The following is a 21076-nucleotide window of genomic DNA, read 5'->3' as shown; positions in this document are numbered from 1 at the left end:
GCATTTGGAATCTGTGTGGCTGGAGTGCTGTCCTCAGGTTGTTATTTGTGCTGAGCAATGCCTGCTGGCATGCAAAGTAAGTACCTCATGGAACTGGCAATCACTGCTTTTTTACCAGCCAACCATTGACAGCGCCTCCTAAAGCTTGCCTGTCCTATGCATGTAATGATACAGTCTGATTTATGTTGGCAGCCAGCCAATGAGAAGGTACAGGAACACAAAAACAATTTTCTAGCCGAGTCACACACCGACAGGGAGTCTGCATGATGTCACTATTTTCCATTCTCTGCAAATTTTCTACACCCATCTATCCTGCTACTTTTTTAAATCAACGTCCACATTACACAAATATAAAACAAAGTAGTTTCTGCACATTTTCACAGTCTTGTCATGTTGCACTCTTCAGTGCAACATAGTTTTAAGGAACAAAGGGATTAAATAAGCGAATGAGACAGAAAAAGCCATGGAGGTGTGGCGTGTGTTAAAGAAACAAGACCAATAGCTTTTTAGCTCAAGCTACAGCCTCAGGGGGGAATCTGCGCCCTTTCTGCCCCAATAAACCTCATCGGGATTCCTGACATGAGGGCCGGGGGATAGACATTTCTTCACGCTATGCTGTCTGCTGTCCTCGAGCACTGGGGAAGGAAAAAAGGTGTTAACCTGACCAAACCGCTGATTATTAGTGAGCCCTGCTACCAGACCTGAAACCAATGCTAATCAATGAGTGACTTCCCTGAGCTAGTCAGGCTTTTTGAAATCCAAACTGTGTCAGGTTTTCTCTGCTGACTTCTGGTTTCTTTTTGAAAAGATGTTAAACAATGTTTGTAGAGGTGTCTGCCCGACAAACACACACAAACACACACACCTGGAAACACAAATACAATCCCTTTTCACACTGACATTCCCATTCCTTGCATAGGTGTATGTGTAATGCTTTAGTTACTCTAAGTAGACCTTTTCATGACATTTTCTATGAAAGTCAGACATGTATTTATCACTTAACATGGAACAGTTCTGAATTACTACAAACACGTTAACAATCAGGCACAAATCGCAGCAGCGGGCTAGATTAGATTTTGATAGATGGAGGTGTAACCATCTGTAATTCGAACAAGATCTCATAAAAAATAAAATATCAAGGTATTGTTTGTCAAAACCAATTCTATCTTGCAATATTGTCCAGTAAGTTGTACGTGTAATCACATTAAAGTTAGATTAAAGACATTTCATAAGCCCCAGGGGTGAAGCTGAATGCGCTAAGTTAACACCCCAATATGCTGAAGCAGGAAAGGAAGTAATTCATCAAGTGCCCCAAAATAAATTGACAGGGTTCCACAATAAATTACACATTTACGAAAGCATTAAAAAGGCCTCCATCACTTCCAAATGACTTATGTGGCAGCATTTTGGATACCTGATGGGAGAAAATGTAATAATCTCCAAAACACTGGCTACATATTCACCAATAACGCTAAAGTTGTGATCCGCCTCGTTGGTAATGACTGTAAGACCGTAGTTTTCATGCCAGGTTTATGGAATGGCGAAGGGGTAAAATAAGCAGCCGCTGAGAAGAGAGCAGCAGCATTTGGCAAACAAAAAAAGTACATCAGTTCATTTGTGTGTGAACAATTTAGACTCTATGACACAGTAGTGGATTAAAAACAGATGATGTGCAAGATTTTCTGCTTGCTTGTGTCTGCACCACTCAGCAATGCAACACATCTGTACAAATGGATTGTAATACTGACTCTCAAACTTGATAAAAGGTCTGAGTGCTCAAATTCATGAGGTCATGAAAAGAAGTGAGGAAACCATGATGGACGACACAAAACAGAGAGGAAGTTATGGGTTAGTCACAATAATCATCTCAATATTAAACATTATGCATGTCTTCCTAATAACATTCACTTCTTCATCACACTCATTATCAAAATCACTTCCTCTCTTTGTATAACTTATTTTGCTTGGTTTGCTGGATAGCCTTTTGCATTCCCATTGCAAGTGAATTGCTCCAGGTTTTTTTTGGATCATAGTTTCCTTGTTTGGTTCAAACAACAGTTCAGAGCTGCCTGTTTGGCAAAATTTACACTTTAAACACATCTAGCTTTTATTTATTTATCATTTCAATCTGATTAATTTCAGTAAGAGCCTTTTTGTTCCTCAGTGATAAAACATATGTGGAAACTTGACAGGCAAATGGAAGAAATTACTGTAAAGTAAAATAATAATTGTACAACTGGAACAAATGGTACACACTCATATAAATGACATAAACACTTGTACTCAGCGTGACATTGTCTATAGTTTTCCCAAACAGAGTGATTTAAATTATATTTTTTTATATAAACAAGGGTTAAATTGTCTGCTACTTATTGGCTAAGGCCTAATTAAGATTCAAATATTGCAATATTGTTTTTTTTTTTTTTTACACTAAGAACAAAATGTGTAAAAAAAAAAAAACAAACATAGGTAACACTCAATTTCAAGCATCAGGTATTTTTTTCTTTAGCTATATGTAGATGTTATCTACCTATAAAATCTAAATACTGTATATAGTTTGAAATTTTACTAGTTAAAGGTGTCAATTTAGGACACACACCACAATGCTCCGAGTGTGTGCTTTAGCTCCACTCCTAATACTACTATTTAATATGAAGAAAAAATTGCACCTTTGTCAGTTCTCGTGCCAAAATACAATAAGCTGGACAATTCCTTCGAGGCGATTAACTTTTTGGACTGGTCCGTTATTGTGTAATTATATGTTTTTAATATTGTTGTATTTCTGTTTTATTTTTTTTTTAAAATCTACAAAAAATAATTTCTAAAGATTGACACTGGCCTTTAAAAAAATCCATCTTGGCCAACCTCTAAAATTAGTAGGTGTTGTTCTTGGTTACTGAACAACACCTACTCTGGAAACTCTACAGGAAAATCTATAATTATTTTTATTAGCTCTTAACTATTTATGCATTTCTCCACACAGATTTCTATGGTTTCACTTCCTGAAGGTAATATCACATGAGAAATTGAGTTATACATGGATTGTCTTCCATGTCACCACAGAATCAGCTGACACACTGCAATACTAATAACACTGCTGAGGCAGGTAGTTTCTCACGTTCTCCAGCACTACCTTTCATACGACATCCTCAATCTCATAAAACAGCAGTCTCAAACAAGACAGATATTTTTAAAATCCACCATCCATTTCCAGTTGTTTCAGATAATCCCGCAGCACACGACAGCAGCAAATAAAACTTTGAGACACATTTACAGGAAAAGAAATCATCTCATAGAGATAGGTTTACAATGCTGTGTGTCCAATCAGCAGGACACAGGGGTTAGTGGTGTTACTTATAGGGTACTGGCCAATATTCAGATCATGAACTGTTAAATGGACATGTGAGGACATAACACTTGGACAAGACAAATCTCCCCTTGTTCCTCTTTAGTCTATTGTTGTGATCCAGTCTTTTATGGAGTGAAAGTAAAGTCCAGCCCTGAAGCTCTAGTGGCTAACAAGACAGGATTGTAAGAGGTGTCCAGAGGCATCAGCATCACAAAGCTGGGTGATAGACCCCAAACTCCCCAGGCACTCAGTGCCCTTGCTAATGCCCATTCTTCAACATCCTCATCCCTCGGGCAAGGTTTGATTCTTAATTCTCTGCCGCTCAAATCTTTTTCCAAGCTTCATCGGTGCTTTTCTTTTTTTTTTTAGGCGTTCAATTTACTGACACAGCTATGTCTTAAACAATAATATTCTACAAGTGAAAATAGTCAATTTGCACTTGTTCATAAAAATACATAATATTTATAATAACAAGTGGGAAGAGCATAAAAATATGAATGCATGAAAGAAGCTTGTGAACCTTTTCAGAAGCTGAAACGGTTCATCTATTCAGCTACTTAGCCAAATCAAGCTTCATTTTGGGATGATGAACAGCAAAAATATGACAAATGAAGAGAGATACATACAATGTATTTATAAGTTGTTTTCAAACACAATGTGATACTCTTCTATTATTAAAATGATAATGACAGCAAAAAACTTCTGATTGCTGGAAGTGACTCACACAGGACATTTTTGAAACATGAAGGCTAATTTATTTGTGTGCCTCAGACTTCTATTTAATTCAGGGGATTGTCGTAGCCTACAACATTTGCACATTTTAAGCTACACTTTCAACATGGTACATGTTGCTACAACTAGGAAAAAAGATCCAACATGATTTTTTTTAATGCAAAAGATTCTCTATCATGAAGTTTGGACAGTCACTTTGCTCTGACACATATAGTAAACAAGCTCAGATTATGTCACTCCACTAATCCCCCCAATAAAAGCATGTGAAGAGTCACAAACATGTTGAGTAGCATGGACTTACTCCTTTCAGTTTGTTAAAATTAGTGTATTTGTTAAAATTAGCCAAAATGCTAACAGTGGCATGTGGAGTCTCACTAACATGTCATACATTGACTTCCTCCATTCAGTGTGCTAAACATGGTGAATAAATGAAATAATAGCTAAAAAGCTACAGCTGCTGCTTGTGGGGGGCAGTGGACTGCTAATGTTTGTGCTAATGTTTGTGCTAATGTTAATGTTAATTCACTGCCTTCTGATGCCTTCAGATGTTTACTTTGTGGCACTTTGTGGCGCTTGTCTCTTAGCAATAGATTGACAACAAATATTGTTATTGTCCAAAAAACAAACGATTTCTTCTGCTCTTCTGAAATACTACTACTTACTACTTAACAAGAACTGTGCACTTGGTAAATTTGGCAGAAAGGTGAAAATGTTTTGGGGTTTCTTGTCACTGGTGGTAAATTTATTATAAAACACACATTCAACACAACAGTAAAAATCTGATTTATCTGTCGTGGCAGTGTGTTACCAAAAAAATAAAAAAATCATCTCTTAACATCAAATTAAATATTATTTATAAAACATAAAGCTCTTTTGAAATACTGCTTTTCTGCTTAGACACAAGAAATTTACAGTTGGTAAATTTTTGCAGAGCAAAAATCAGATGTTTACTTCGTGGCACTTGGTTACCAGAAGTCGAGCTCGTCTCTCAGCAACGGATTAACAACAAATATTGTTATTGTTCAAGATTTCTAGTATCTTTTAAATACTATTTAAATCCAGTTGGTGAATTTAGCACCAAAGCGTTTTTTTGGAGGGTAGGGGTTTGTCATATATCTGTCAAATATATTATAAAAGCACAACTTTGATTTATACTTCATGGCAGTTCGTAACCAGAAAAAAAGCCCTAATCTCTTACCTCCAAATTAATAAGTAATATTATTGTTTTTAAAAACACAAGGTCTTTTAAAATCCTGCTTATCTCCTTAGACACAAGGAATTTACAGTTAGTAAATTTTGCAAAAGCAAGAATCAGATATTTATTCATGGCATGTTGCTAACAGAAAATAAACTCATCTCTCAGCAACAGATTAATAACAAAAATTGTTATTGTTCAAAAAAATATAAGCATTTTAGCCTAATTTTAGCCCTGCTGACCTGAGAAGAACATTGAGGCTTTTGTTTTGAAGTTTTCAGTAAGCGTCCTTTTAAAAGGCCTCACTAATCCCTTGTGTAACAGTGGCTTGGTTAAACCAGTCATATAAAGCCCCAAACAGCTGTGAAAAATCTGAAGGCTTTTATTTTGTTGGGTGCGTGCCATGCATTGCATGGAGGCATTGAAATGCCATAGCAATGCCCTCCTATGCATTGCTATGGCAGGCCCCAATAATAAGAGAGAAGATAAATAGTTACAATTAGAAGTATTTTTTGTGTGTTATGTATCTACATGTATAACAACCTTTTCACCTTCATGTTGCGAGTTTGATATCTGTGACTCACTTTGTGCTGCAGTTCTGCTTCCTTAATGGGTATTTATTTTGGTGTGACACCTTAAGGTCATCTGAAGGCCCCGTTTAGCCCTCTATACAGGCAGGTGTTTTATGTATTTTCCAGGCATATTTGTGCCATTTAATAGCACAATCGAGTAACTTTACCTTCAATTGTTGTAGAAAATGTTTCTATTTATAAAAAAAATTGACTTTAACACCTTGAAATTAGGCCTATGTCTCTTTAAGAAGCTCCTGCTCTTTCTGGCTCTCTGCAATCAACACTTCATGACAACCAATGTTTGTCCATTACCCTGTTATCAACTGTTCTTAGTAGCGTTAAACTGAGAAGTACTTGGTGCACAGTTCCACCAGGTGTTTCCTATTTTCTGCTGGCACTAGTCTGAGGGAGCGAAGACTCATATGTCAAATTTAAAATCCACATTAAAAAGAAGGGATGCACCCTTAAATCAGCCATTTGTCAATATTTAGATGGGAAGCGATCTTATCCACCCATCTTATCTACCTCACCAAAGGTCAGAAAGTCAACCACTGTCAATTTTTGCTCTGCCATAAGAAAAGTTTGACACAGAGACCGGCCCAGTAGGTCATGCCTGCACGTTTGCAGTTAATAATAGTCACCCCACTGTTGCCAACTCAGCAACTTTCTTGCTATATTTAGCAATATCTAAGAGAAAAAAAATCAGTATGGGCTAAAATCTGAATCAACAAGTCAAGCTTTTAAAAATCAATGATCGGTGATGGGCCAGAAAACTGTAATCAGTCCCTTTTTTACCCATAATTAAAATATAAGTCTAGAGAGTAAGTATTTTAGCATTTAAATGGACTGTAATTTAAAACCTGAAGAAGAAAGAGTATTCTTCCAATACTCTGGACTTCTCAAATACAGCAAAGTCTTTAAATATAAAGACATCTAAATGTGATTTTCGGAATGCACCTAAAAGCTGAAGGAGAGCAACTCCTTGGACTTGGGCACTTATGACCTTAAAAGTCATAGAGACTACTCAGTCTACTCTGAACCAATATCTCATGGCGAATAGAAAAGTACTGACTCGCCAGTGATATTTCCGTCATTCACTGATGACTATTTTTGTTAATACAAAAGAGGCTTTTTGGTTCTGCAGAATAGCACATTCTACTCTCACATTGAACTACCTTGCCATTTACATACAGCAACCTATGTAGACTTTGTGCAATAACACTAACTCAAGACAATTATCTTGTTTATAAGAAAGAAAACTGTCTGCTTGTGGTCTGCAATGGAAACTTGCAGAGCACAGCAAGCTGTTATTAACGTAGCGCTTTTTAGATGCTACATTTTTTGTACAGAGAGGCAGCTCACCGGTGACTGCAGGTTTGTTAGACGAGCACATAGCAAGAAATATTGTAAATTAATTCAAAAATATTTTAATTCAAATCAAATTCCTTTTTCTTTGCAAGAAACATGCAATTGGTACCTTACATTGAGCCTTTTTCAGCTCTTGTCCGTAATTTATCTCTACTTAGTCGTTTTTAAGCTCAAAGCAGCTGATGCAGCTCCTTCAGTATCAGCACTAACTTGATGAAGTGAAAGGATGCTGCATTATCATGGAAGGTTGCCAAAATGGAGGAGATGCATACCAGCAAGCCACGCTGTCAGAAGCACTCACGAAAACATTTATCACGAGGAAACAAACTACACTGCAGCATGGCAAACACAAACTTCAGCACTATGTTAGTGTCAAAAAAAAGAGCCGACATCATCACTCTGTGGTCCTCGTCACTTAAAACATTAACTGTTTGCGGAAATATACATACTCCACATCTATTCTGAAAGGATTTTTACTTCTGATGAAAAATTCTAAAAGGTGCAAACATACTGACATTTGGACAGACATTTTTCAGACTTCTATGACAAACAGCTGCAGGAATATGCACTGGATGGACGATTTGCTTGCACTGAAAACCATTGTTTACAACCAGTGGTGTCAACAGCACCGGTTTCCGGGAGGACCTCGGTAGGGAGGTGGTGGGAAAACGTGGAGATCAGCAGAACTCTGTGACAAAGACCTAGCAGGCACACTAAACTGAGCCCAACGGCAGAGTGCCTGATACATGTGAGAAGCAAAATGCAGTCAAAGCCGACACTGCTGCAAACACAGGCTGCGAATCGTTGCACGTGAAGCGAGAGGAAGCGAAGGAAATTGCAGCACTATCAAGTACTTTTCACATACACCCCGATGAGCAGCTGCATCCTACACCAAAGTAACCAAATAGGTTTAGCAACCGCGACACAGAAAGTAGCTCCACAGAAAGTAGCTCCACAGAAAGGCCTACTGTAAAATAAGCTCTTTAACTTATAATACATTAAGCTATATTATTTTCTTTATGTAGGGTAAAAAAATTTATTATTGGGGCTGAAAAGCCCTGGACCCCAACATACGAACATGCCAAGGAGAATATTTGTGTAGCCGTATATTAAGATTTGATAATCTAATAAAAGCTCAAACAAAGTAAGAAGTCAAAATGTACTGTGTTATATTTTTGAGCTACCCACAATGCAATATTTAAGAGTAACGACAGCATAAGTATTGTTAATTTTGTCTTCGTCACAGATCTCAGCAGAAATGAATCATTTTAATCAACACGGGCATAGACCAGTTAATATGTACATAGTTTTTACAATTCCAAAACCAGTAAAATTTAGCACCATGTCATTGAAACCAGTCTGGATAAAGCCATCTTTTCCAACTGGTGGGTCCTGACCTAGAAGTGTCAGAGGGTCACAGGCTTTTGTCTGGGCAAAAAGTGCCATATAAACATCAGTGGGGTCTGCACACTGCATTAGGAGGTGATAATGTCCTTTAACACAAGCAGACATCAATTTACACTCGAAGGAGACACTATTGGGGTTTTTTATGTGCCAAGTGAGCATGGCGTTGAGTATAACTATTTCACTGAGAAAGAAAAGGACCATAACTGGAACTGTGACCCCGTCGGGATAAACGTTGAAATCGTCCCGTTGGCAAGCAGCTGAGAGAGTCAGCTGTTCGAGATGTTATCATCATTCATCATCACCATTCATACAGATAAATCATCTATAATCTATGTATTAGATTCACAGTCTGACACAAAGATTGTATAGTTAATCAATCATTTGGGCTAAGTGTTATTGTCTGTTTAAAATAAAGCCAATACGTCTATGTTCTACATTTTCAGGTAAATATCAGGAAACCATGAAACTTGGTTGTATTTTTAAAATCAAAGAATCACATACCAACCCATGCTTAGCCAGTCACATAAATACCATCAGACAAAACTGCACACACACACACACACACATAAAAATAAAATACCACTACAATTGCAGTTGGTGCCAGCCACTGTTGCCATCATTTCTGTGTGTGTCTGTGGGGGAAGGGGGTCAAGTAAAATGGGTTGGGCTTTAGCCTCCAGCTCAAAGCCATGAGGATATTTCACATCCAACCTGTGCAATAAGCTCCCCTCTGTTCCAAGTCTACAAACACATTCCAGGAAGCTTGGCCTGCTGCTCTGCTTGCAGGTATGTGGGATTCTAGGAGGGTGGAAGGCTTGATGTAATGCACCAGCTTCACTTCTGCTCCACTGTCATACGTTCGTCAGATTGAAAACAGTCACCTCCTTATTCCCTAAAGGTTCCCTAAAGAGGATGTCATGCCTGTAATGACACAAGGCAGCGTGCAGGGATGCACACTGACTCTAGCTCCATGCATTGCCATCAAACACGTGCATGGCTCTCTTTTATTCAGCTCGCAAAAAACATGTTATTTAGCCCTTCTGGTTTAACCTTTGATTTTTGGACAGACAGCTGCCAAGATAAAGCGATTACCTCATGCAGCCAAGGTTTTATTTAAATCCAGAGATTGCTTTAATAGGTGTAGGAGAGGGTTAGCTTTAAAGGCTTAGGGGTAATAGTGATGTTGAAAGGTGTACATGGATTAGAGAGGACTGTTTCCTAGCACAAACACACTGAAGGCCTCCTCATTGGCAGGAAGTACATTACCCAGGGTTGCCAGAGTTTCCATTAAGGTTTGATGTCCTTCTTCAAATAATTCCATAATTGTAACTATAATTGTAATTGTGCTGATCATATCAACACAGAGTAATCTGTATTAAAAAGTTTACTAAAAAGGATGTTACTGTGCACAAACAATTAGATGGTCAGGTCAAAATACCAGAACATTGGTTCTCAAGAGATTTATAATAAGCACTACCTCAGTAAATATCGAGTTTTCCAAGTACAACCATAGAGAAGGGCCTTATAACTCAGTTGAGGTAAAACACCAATCAATCAGCCAGAGATCAAATATCATAATTTTCACTTGAAGAGTTGATTAGTCATCAACTGTTCAACTAAGGACACCTACCATTTTTCCATCTAAAACTGCATCAGCCAACACAGAGGCACTTGTTTTAATTTAAGAATCGGTTAAGCTTAGTGGCAGATGCTGTGATGCCAATGCTGTCAAAATAATTCTAAGAACTTCCCACTTACCCCTGGATTAAAAACTACCACATCTATTAAACGTCATGCAGCACATTTTTATATTTTGTACATGTTATAGATTTTGGAAATTAAACCTGAAGTCAGTATTGGTCTGAGCGGTGCATTTCTTTTGAAACACTGTCATCTCTGTGCTGCACCACTCCCTGATTGACTGAAGCATACAGTGTCATTATAAATTTTCTTTTTACTCTAAACTTAAAATGCCAATGTTCCAACTTGGACAAATCAACATAAAGGGTATAATCTGAGTAGGAGAATTTTCACCAACCTTGTCCAATGAATCCAATTTGGCTTCCTAACATAAAATATTCTGCAGCAAATAAAGTAAAAACACTCCTGATGATTAAAAAAAAAATCACATTATGGCTTTCATACATAGAATAAATGTTCCTTTGCGGTGTTTGATCTATTTGAGCTGATTGCACTACCTGTCATGCTTACAAAAATGCATCAAAGTGCATGCTATTGGTTGATGTGTTTGAAGACCATAAATGATGGGAGGTCCTAGATCTGATATGCTAAATAAAACCAATAAAAAAAACAATAAATGACAGAATCTTATCTTTGTAGTGGTGATTGGTGCTTATAACATCTAATTTCGAATTCATTTGTTTGTATTTACATCACAAGTAACTGATGCCCACTTTTTTTTTTTGACATATATTTTCAAAGTGCCACTAAAAGCTGCCAAAATACCACCAGTAGCACAGTTTGTGAACCGTGACCTTAGAAGACTTAATCAGTGTGTGTGTGTCTGTGTGCGTTCAGACAGTGGATGATTGGACATTACCTGTCAGTGGAACTGAACTGTGGGTCACTCATTGGGCTTCCGGTTCTAGATTTGCAGCAAATTATATCCCATTAGCATTTTCCAGAGCTTGGTGACCTGGCTTCCTGGAGCGTCTTTCTCCGGCATTCGTCTTTGAGGAGGCAAGGATTTTTTTATTTTTATTTTTAATTTTTATAAGCGGGGCTAAGAATCAACTCCCTTTGGTTAAAAAACAAAAACAAAAAAAACTGTTAAGTTGCTGCAAGACACGTCCAAAAATTAAATAAGAAAAAAATATATATCGAATAATAAAAAAAAATCGAATAAAACACTGACTGGTTGATCCTGTTTCAGGTAATCCTTGACGAAATGAAACAGCAGCCAGGACCTTACAGTGTAGAGCTTTTTGTTGCTGTTGTTTGCCAGCAATGATAAATAGAAAAAAAACAGCTCCAGCTGGCACAAGTTGCCGTGCATGCATGAACTCCTTGCGAGACTCTTTTTTTTTTTTTTTTTTTTTTTGCATTCACATCCCCAGCTTCCGCCGGTAGGAAACGTGTAAACAATCCAAACGCAGCAACCAAACAACCTCGGCCCAGCGACGCAGTCCGTCTGCCACCACCCCTCGATCGGCTACGAGTGGCCTCGGTGCCTAAATGATCTTTCAAGATGCTGGAAATTCCTGCAGTCCCATCTGGTGCTCCCTGTTCCCAGAAACGCCTGTCTGTGGCTGCGGGAGCGACTCTCCCGTGATCATGAGAATCGCCCGGTAGCCGAGTACCAACGAGCCGCGTTACAAGTTAGCAAAACAACCGCGGCTATACGTTGAGATTAAGAAACAAAGCTTAAGATGATCATATTTATACATATGAAAGAAGAAATACAGTTGGTTGGTTTGTTTTTTTGGGGGGGTGGGGGGAATCCTTTCTCACGGTAAACTGGTGGGGTCAAATCTCGCCTGCTACCAGCAAACAAAACAGATGAGCCAAAAAAAGAAAAGAAAAAAAAAGAAAGAAGAAGAAAAAAAAACTTTGCTTCGTGTGTGCTCTTGTTTCGAGTGCAAACTCCCGTTCACCACAATCAGCCAGAGCCGCGACGGAAAAAAATTAACATGTAACGACACCCTCTCGAGTCCAGACTAACTTGTGATATGTCTCCGTGTCGAAAAGTCTCCGGGAGCAAAGAGAAAATCCAGCGGAGCTCGGTTAGCACAGCGCTACGTCGCTTGACTCCATGTTTCCAGAATTCGGTCGTTTCTCGGCAGAATTCCCGTGGATGGAAAAGCGGGTTAGCTACGCGGCCAGCTAACGGGACACAAACTATTCACCGCTCCCCCCCCCCTGTAAACAACGACCGAAAGCCTCGGGAGAGGCCCGGAAACTTTTGGCGAACGCAACGCGAGGCGCCGTTTTCCGATGGAAGACGCGGCTAGTAGAAGACTATAACTTGAGGAAAGGTAGCGAGAAAAAAAAAATCCCACTTTCTGCCGCTAGCAACGCCCTAGCCCCGCTACCAGTTGGAGTCCAGTAACGCTTCCACTGACCACTTCCGCCGGGAGATGGGAAAAAATGCTCAGTTGCATCACAGCGTTGTAGCAAACATCACTGTTAAACAGCTTACATTCGTGACAACAGCTGCGACCTCCACTCGAAACAACAACGTTATATCAATACTTACAGTACATGATGCATTCTTACAGGCCTGCCGCTATCAAGAAAAAAATCCACTATAAAAATGGATTTTGGGATGCATTAAATATTACCCAATAAAAAAAAATTATGGAATCGTTTGCATTTGAAAATCTGAATGTAGATAGATAGATAGATAGATAGATAGATAGATAGATAGATAGATAGATAGATAGATAGATAGATAGATAGATAGATAGATAGATAGATAGATAGATAGATAGATAGATAGATAGATAGATAGATAGATAGATAGATAGATAGATAGATAGATAGATAGACAGATTTGCATGCCACCTTCTTAAAATAGATTTCAAAACGTTTATCAGCATACTCTTAATAAATATTTTATGTATTAACCACAGGAAAGCTTTATTTGTATATATATTCATTTTAACATAGGAATGATACTAATAGTTAATTGAAGTTGAATTAAATAAATGAAGTACAATTTTAAAAAGCGATTCTCACTTAGCTAAGCTATTCATCTATCTTTAAGGAGTCAAATTGTGTCAACATGTTTTCTATGGAGAAATTTTGAAATCTACACATGTAAAACTGAAGCAATTTGCCAAACAAATTTGATTTGTTCCTTTAAGCAGAAATATAATACTTCTGCTTAACAAGAAGTTTTATATCTTTAACAACTGGTATCCAAGTGATCACTTTTAAAACATTAAAATTGTACAAATCAATGGACAGTGCTGTTTAAAGATAACTTACTTTATTTTGAGTATAATTACGCTTGAAAGTTATTCTAAAAGGGGCATATTTTCTTTTATTATCCGCAATCCTACAATTTACGCACAGATCAAAATTGTTGGTGCCCCTCTGTTAATGACTGAAAAAACCCACACTCCTTAAAAATATAAATATGCAACATCAATATATATGTATAGGACATGTAAACAATTTTTGTGCCGTAACAAAATGTAGCATACAACATTGGTTTTATGGGGTTTTTTCAAAAAAACAAATGACATACCAATGCATGGTGCATTGGCTATTACAATAAACATCACAGAGAAATAGTTGTTTTGCCCACAAAAGACTTAGAGCGCATAAGGATTAGAAAGCTCTGACATTTTTCCTTTCCTCAACATGAAAGGGGACAACTTCTTTTCCCGCAGTAAGAATATGTAAAACCTAGTAACAGAGCTAAGCGATAAGATTAAGGGTAAGATTAAATTCATCTTAAGGTTTAGTGGAGCATCCACATGAGAAAATAGTGTCAAAAACAACTAAATGTTAAATCATTCGTTTAATAAATATCTTACAAGCATGCTCATCAACCCCTTCTAGCAGTTTGATTTGAGATTTTATTTAAAGTTTGACAAAAACAGTCTGGCTAAATCCAAATGTCATCTCCTGACCTCCTGGTCCCACCGCAGCACTTAGTTCAGGTGGTGGTAAAACCATTCACGGAGAAATGGAAAGGCCTTTGGTTAGCTGATGCATCATGGGCTGATCCTTTTGACTTCAAGAAGATGTTGATCTAGTATGACTGTATTAGTCACGTAAACAGTAATCAAGCCTGAAGCAGATGTAATTTTTTTTTTTTTTTGTGCTTGCTGTGAAAGAACAAAATTATGATCAAACTCAATTTATTCACAGACTATATTTTTGTGTTTTTGGACATGGCAACAAATTTCAGTCACAGAAATTATTATAATTTTTTTTCTGCTAAACAAATCAGTGTGATTAAGCCAAAACAATAAAATTGTGTTTTTCTTTTATTTGAAATTATAGAATGTTTTTCCCTTTCTCAATGCTGACTGAGGGTAAATTAAGACATACCCAAAACATATGGTGACTCTTCAAAGCAGAAATCGAAGATTCACCATGAATTGTGATTATTTTGCAAGTGTGTTACAGAAGAAAATATTTACATTTTTGAGGCGATCTGAAAGAACATTTACTCCCAATTGGTTTCTACGTGTGCCTATAAAAAATCTGTTTTAGAGCGAGAAAGTCATGGCCCTGGCCTGAAATCCAGTGGGAATTGGGAAACTGTGTCCCCACGTGTGCTAACCAGAAGAACACAGATGTAAGGCAAAGATTAAGGGGTGAAAAGAGATTCATTAAATCAATCATCTGACAATTAAAACAGTGGCAAAAATGAGCTAGTTATGTATTTTAGAAGCTATTTGCTGAATCACTAAACATCGACTGGATTTATTTGGATGCATTTCTGTGGAAGTGATTCTAATAGTTTTTGGAGCAATTTTCACTCAATTAAAAGAAAAAAACAAACTTAACAAAAAAACTTTTTTCACATGGATATTTCTGTAAGTCTTAAAATCTTGCATAGATTAAAAAACAAAACAAAAAACAAAACACAAACCCAGTAAAAGGGATATTGCCTCACGAGTCATTCCAATGTAATTGGAACAACACCATCTTGTGGACGGCTGCGGTAACTTCAGTTCATCTGAATATGTAGTACGATTATTTGCTCTTAGGTGACATTTTGATGTGGAAAACATACACAAAGATTTTGTTTTTATTGTTATTATTATTTCAATCGGGATTACAAAGACAATTCAATCCATCGCCAACGTTTTCACTTTACAGTCTAGTGTTGTAGCATTTAGGTCACAGCACAAGAAAAGAAAAACATAACACGTACAAAGGGCAGTGAGTACATTTAGATAAGGCACAGAGAACTTATGTACTTTCTTCTCTTTAAAAACAAATGATTACATTCTTCGTGACAAAAGATATTGTGTCAGCAAACACGAAAGCTGATGGCTTGGTACCTTCCTTGGCATGTATTAATGCTGTAAGCTCAAAACTGATCGCCAACATTTTGGCTGATTGAGCTTGTTTGTTCCAAAGATTCAGCAAACAGAGTAGGGATGTTAAAAAAAGTGCATAAGTGCCTTAAAAAAATACATCAAAATTCAGACAAATAGTTTGCAATAAGGGTAACTTCTGCTGTCAACAAAGGCTGAAGAGACTTTCGCAACAATCACACAGACACTCAGCCGAAAGTCAGTTATTTAAATATAATGCTGGTAGTACCAAATACTTTGTCTCTGAACTAGTTACACTGGGCTTTTTTTTTTTTTTTTTTTTTTTTTTTTTTTACTGTATTACAATTAAATGAGGCTTTAATACAACAAATAAAGGTAAGATGTCAATAAGTAATTTGGGATCATTTGAGCTGTCACAGAAAGGAAATTAAGTACAACGTCGCAGGATTTTGTGTAGATCTATCATATTAGCACATTCACAATGCAAGTGGAAAAAAAAATGTCCCAAACTGTATCGGGTTTTCAAATAAGCACTGTGCTTCTCTTAGAGCAAACAAAACAAAACAATAAACAACTGAAAGAAAGCACAGAAAGCTGTCTTAATGTTTTTTTTTTTTGTCTGACAAAAACTGTTCAACAGCCAGCCCTAGGTCTGACTGTCTCACTTTCTGAATTGTAAACTCCCTTTTTGGAACAACACCACCACAAATGACTGGGCCACAGTTCACAGCAGCTCAAAGCAACATGTGTTTTTATAAAAGTGCTTTGGTTTTCAGTCCTCGTTATAGACATGTTTGTACCTTTGAAATAACAATCATCAGGAGCATATAAACTAAAATATATATTTTTAAATGCACACGTGGTAGACTTTTCAAAAAAGATGGCATAGCATTCCATTTACGTAACCCCACCCCATGAAAAAAAAACTTTTTTGAAATAAATCTGTCAATGCAGAAAGATCATTTTCTACTAGATTGAAAAAAATCCACTGAGTGTCTGAAGTGAAAAGCTGATATAAAGTCAGGTAAACTGATTACGTTCAGAGGCTGAAATGTCAGTCATTGCTTCTTTGCTGCAACCCTCCGCCGTTGGTCTCTCTCCTGGTGCCATCTCTTGCACCTCCGTATTACAAAGCCAACAATGTCCACCATGAAGGCCCAGGACAGAGCGTACATGGCCACTCCTCCACACTTGATGAGGAATAAGGGTCTCGGCGAGATCAGCTCACAGTACAGCATTGTACCTCCCACAAAGATTCGCATCACGACAAACAGCAGTACAAACAGGACGTCCACAGCGTCCCCGAGCGGAGTCTCGTAGCGTCCCGTCTGCTTGAGGAACCAGCGCGTCTGCAGGAGGGGGTTGGTGATTTCGCTGCCGAAGAGAACGGCGCACGATTCGATTCCAGACTCGCCCAGCCACAGGGTCATTATAATTCCCAAAATTGTCATGGTGTGGTGGGCCAGCATGACAAGTCCCTCAGTGCGGTAGTACAAGCACCAGGCCATGTCAAAAATGAAGTAGCCCAGACTGATCACCAAGGCACTTATTTGTAAGGGGGTGTTCTTGGTGCCTGACGTAAAGAAACAGAATCAGACTTCAGCTTTTTAAATACAAAAATGCAATCACTTGAAAAAACCTATTTAAGCATATAAAGAAAAGCAACAATGAGGTTTGACATGTCTGCAAAAATTCACCACAATCTGTTTCCTACCTGGCTGACTGAATGGCCAGGGTCCATCCACATACCCTATGTAAGCTGTGATGCAAACCGCCACCATGCCGTGCACCAACGTGACGAGGCGACAGTTCCATTCGTTGCTCCTACGTGCATTTAGGAAGCACAAGACAAAGTAGAAAGATGCCCAGCAACAGAAGCAAAGGAGTGTGAAACCTACAATCGGCACCATCGTCTCCCCTGAAGGCAAAAACAAACAGAAAAGAGCTGGAAATAAACAAGAACTAAAGCAACTAAATACGTTTTTAGCGTCCTTCCAATCACCTTATAAAATAGGAGAACAATGCAAGGAGGCAGATATCGCCCCCTGTAATATCACTTACAGTAGAGAGAGGCAGAAATGCCATCCGAAGGCTTGGACTGTGCAGCCTTTGTAAATGACCAACAATTAGCCTTTGCCTGAACTATAATAGTACTATAGTCGACAGGCTGAGGGTCTGGTGGGGTGAGGGGGACGTCTCTTCTTCTGCTGTGACGTTTGTGCTAGGAGGTGAGACAATTGCAGACGGACAGAACCACCCTCAAAACGTAGAACAAGACGCACACTAAACTCTGGACGTCTTTGGAGCTAGTTTCAAAACAGGCAGAGAGGTCACCGGGCGATGGGCCTCAGACGGGATCCCATGAGGAACGCAGACTTTCTCCGCTGCTGTCAAATGCCAAGTGAGCTTTGAAAACAACCGAAGTCGGTGCAAGAGAAGCTATTTTTGTCTTGTTCAGTCTGCACAGCGGTTCCAAAATGCATGCGTTGATTTTTAAATATTATTTTGGTTTAATTTTTCTTCTTATCCTAAACGGTTTTCTAAATGTACTTGCATCTACAAAATATCATTAAAATATGGATAATGGCTGTTATTTACACTACCTTGCAAAAAATATTCCCACCCTTGAACTTTTTTTCACATTTTGTCCAAGTTACAGCCACAAACTTCTATTTATTTTGCTAGGGTTTTATGTGACTGAACTACACAAAGCAGTTCTATCACATAAATTGTGAGACAGTTTTCTTTGTCACGAAGACAAAAGAACACAACATAAGGATCTGTTAGAAAACAATACCCCATGCTTTGAATATCTCCTGGATAAAGCATCATTCAAAAATGGAGTGTAGGGGTGCTGTCGAGGGACAAAAGAGAAACAGTTCAGGTGGAAGAATATATTGACAAGATAATCAAGCACTCCACAACTTTTCAGCAACATTTGTGGTTAATTTTCTTAGATATTGGTTTTAATCTCTTTTGTTTATGTATCTTTTTCTTTTTAAAAAAAAAAAAAACAAAAAAACAAGCATTACAATTATTTGTTTTGAAATCTAAAGATATAAAGTGCATTATTCATATAATCTATTATTATTATTATGAATCCAGCTGAGAGTCTGCGATGTGACATGCTGTCCTCATGACATGACCATGTGCCGCTACACAGCCAGTGAACAACTAACAAAACGTCTCCACTCACGCAAGGCTTGCTTTTCTTGAACTGAAGAACTTTTATAAGTGGATTTTGTAACTGAAATATAACGGAAAGAAAAATACATTGCTATATAATAGACACATCTCAATGTTACACTCACAGATTATGTACGCTGCTCTAGAATTTATTAACCAAAGGAAAAAACAACAGGCCTAAGTCTCTTCCAAATGCCATTGATACTTACAAAAGACAAACGTTTTCCAAGGTGCAAAGCGTCTGTACTGCATTCAGCAGTTCTTTACTTTCTCCTAACTGCCTAAATTCTTGTTGACAAGGTTACGGAAGAAAAACACGTCAGAGATAGTTCGCTGCTGGAGTTCTCACTCTGTCGTGTTTCTGCAAATAGGGGAGAGTGATGTAAAAGTTGAGCCACCCCTTGTTCCTAGGAAACAGTAAAAAAAATATTGATCATGAGACCATATAGAAACCATAGATGAAATGAAAAAAAAAAAAACTGTAATTAACATAAGCAGTCAACAGAACCCCCCACCGTACCCTTCCACACACACCAATCTAAGGAAACAAGTACAAAGCACAAACAATGAGGATGAAACCAGACACACAAAACTGAAGAGGCAAAATCTAATGAAATGAACAATGAAGACATTACAAAAAGAGGAGAATAAATTAAAATCATGAAACACCTAACGATAATTAGGATCATTTTTCAGATGCAAAATTTCAGAATTCTCCATCTATTTGTCAAATTTTTAAGTATAAACACAAAAGTTTCCAATTTATGACACTGGCTTTTTTTTCCCTTTTTTTTTTTTTTTTTACAGAGATTAGGTTTTAAGTAAATTATGGAGGATGGATGGATGTAGCAATGCACACAAAGGTGGATGGTGTTCAGACAATGAAACAAGAACTAACGCTTGAAAAAAACATCAACACTTTTCCATATGGCAAAGGAACTCCATGGGCTGTTTTGTCCTCATACAGCCTAATACACATCTAAAGGTTAGTAAATATTGAACATTACAGTTTAATGGTCTATTGACTTTTAAAATGCTGAATTTAAATGAAAAGTTAGATGATATCCAATTACTTTCATTGTTCCTCAAAGACTACTGTTCATTTAGCTCATTTTGTGCTTTAGTAAATCCACTAAATCAATTTTATTTCAAACAACGGCGATATACCTAATTAAGTCAATAACTACAAATTGTAAAACTAAATACAGAAGATAAAACAACTGGCTGCACAGTGGTGCAGCTCGTGGCACTGCTGGCTTGCAGCAGGAAGGCGATGGGTTCAAATCATGGCCTGGTGTCTTTCCGCGCAGTTTGCATGTTCACCCTGTGAATCTATGAGTTCCTCTCACGGTCCAGAAACAAGACTTTTCGATCACTCCAAAGTTGTCCTGAGGTGTGAGTGTTGTGTGCATGGCTGTGCTCCTCCTGTGTGTCTCTCTGTGTTGCCCTGTGATTGTGGACCAGTCCTCTAACCCTGCGACCAGGCAAGGAAAGGTTCAACGATGACAACATGAATCGACATCATTATGTTTTTCAGGACACAAGTAATAATCGGGGAACCCATCCCGAATAGAAGACATTCTGTATATTTCAACTGCACCTCCCAAAGGTGTGAACGCTTGACCTTTTTTAAGGCGAAAAAGGGCCGTTTCCATGGCAACCTAAAGGCAAACAGGACACGGTGACGAGTTGAAGCCATGCAAATGTTTTTTGTTTTCTTGTTGGGAGTGTTTTACAGATGAAACCGTCACAGGAATATGCTGGTGGACAGCTGAAGGCACCGGTACTGGAGGCTTTTACCCCACCAGCCACCGGGATGCTCCCGCAGCCCCACCTGATACCCTGCTAACCGCACAACAAGCTAACTGGTTGTAGCGGGCTAGGCTTATAGGGAACACTAAAGCATTTTCTCCGGCTTTCACAAGCGCTACAAAATGGCATTACCTTACTGGTAAACATCTGTCGGTGTCTGCGCCTAGACGCAGTTTGCCGTTTTCCTCTCTGGGTGTGTGTTTTTTTTTTTTCTTAGGGAGAGAGAAGTGTGACACACTGGCTGCTATTTGTTGTCCTTTATCCGCGCTGCTCCGGCAGCAACAGCCTCCATCAGCATCCTTTGGTTCTCAGTACGCTTATATTGAGGTGCATCCTTGTGTTACTCGAAGTAACACTAGGAAGTTGCTCCGAGGGAATGATATCGAACCGCGCCGTCGGCGATAACAGGCTCATTGCACACATTAAATGTAGCGTTTTCCATTTCTCTTGACGGTCCGATGAGAGAATGTTT

General features: G+C 38.2%; 2 protein-coding genes across 11 annotated transcripts in view; both read right to left on the bottom strand.

Moving 5' to 3' along the window:
• The window catches only part of arhgef12a (Rho guanine nucleotide exchange factor (GEF) 12a), a 52025-nt gene extending 39242 nt beyond the window's left edge, over nt 1-12783 (bottom strand). For 3 of the 6 annotated variants that reach the window (XM_055028130.1, XM_055028131.1, XM_055028129.1), the window contains exon 1: nt 11184-12782. In XM_055028130.1, coding sequence (XP_054884105.1) covers nt 11184-11215 — 32 coding nt within the window. In that variant the 5' untranslated portion in view covers nt 11216-12782. Of the gene's footprint in view, nt 1-11183 lie in introns of all 6 variants that reach the window. The other 3 variants (XM_055028128.1, XM_055028127.1, XM_055028132.1) reach the window with 3 other exon arrangements.
• Nucleotides 12784-15335: 2552 nt separating this feature from the next.
• tlcd5a (TLC domain containing 5a) lies at nt 15336-21059 on the bottom strand. 5 transcript variants are annotated; one of them, XM_055029010.1, is made up of 5 exons: nt 20737-21059; nt 19002-19199; nt 18803-18853; nt 17321-17524; nt 15336-17179 (listed from the first exon to the last, which is right to left on the bottom strand). In XM_055029010.1, the coding sequence occupies exons 2-5, from the start codon at nt 19042-19044 to the stop codon at nt 16665-16667; spliced, it is 813 nt and encodes a 270-aa protein (XP_054884985.1). In that variant the 5' UTR covers nt 19045-19199; nt 20737-21059; the 3' UTR covers nt 15336-16664. The 5 variants fall into 5 exon arrangements, with proteins under 5 accessions (XP_054884985.1, XP_054884988.1, XP_054884989.1 ...); XM_055029013.1 differs by having other exon boundaries at nt 19002-19153; XM_055029014.1 differs by lacking the exon at nt 18803-18853.
• Nucleotides 21060-21076: the final 17 nt, after the last annotated feature.

The sequence above is a fragment of the Poeciliopsis prolifica genome, unplaced genomic scaffold, assembly GCF_027474105.1.
Source record: "Poeciliopsis prolifica strain line A6 unplaced genomic scaffold, Auburn_PproV2 SCAFFOLD004, whole genome shotgun sequence".
Classification (NCBI taxonomy): Eukaryota; Metazoa; Chordata; class Actinopteri; order Cyprinodontiformes; family Poeciliidae; genus Poeciliopsis; species Poeciliopsis prolifica.
Note: the sequence above shows the minus strand (reverse complement) of the source record. Positions and strands in the feature narration are given on the sequence as shown.

What these genes read in the sequence shown, in the direction of transcription:
- tlcd5a (XM_055029010.1), bottom strand. Translation starts at nt 19,044, where the DNA reads ATGCAGTACAGACGCTTTGCACCTTGGAAAACGTTTGTCTTTT. An exon ending in TTGGAAAACGTTTGTCTTTT is followed by an intron (nt 18,854 to 19,001) that starts GTAAGTATCAAT and finishes GTTATATTTCAG; the next exon opens with TTACAAAATCCACTTATAAA. An exon ending in CTGGCCATTCAGTCAGCCAG is followed by an intron (nt 17,180 to 17,320) that starts GTAGGAAACAGA and finishes TCTTTACGTCAG; the next exon opens with GCACCAAGAACACCCCCTTA.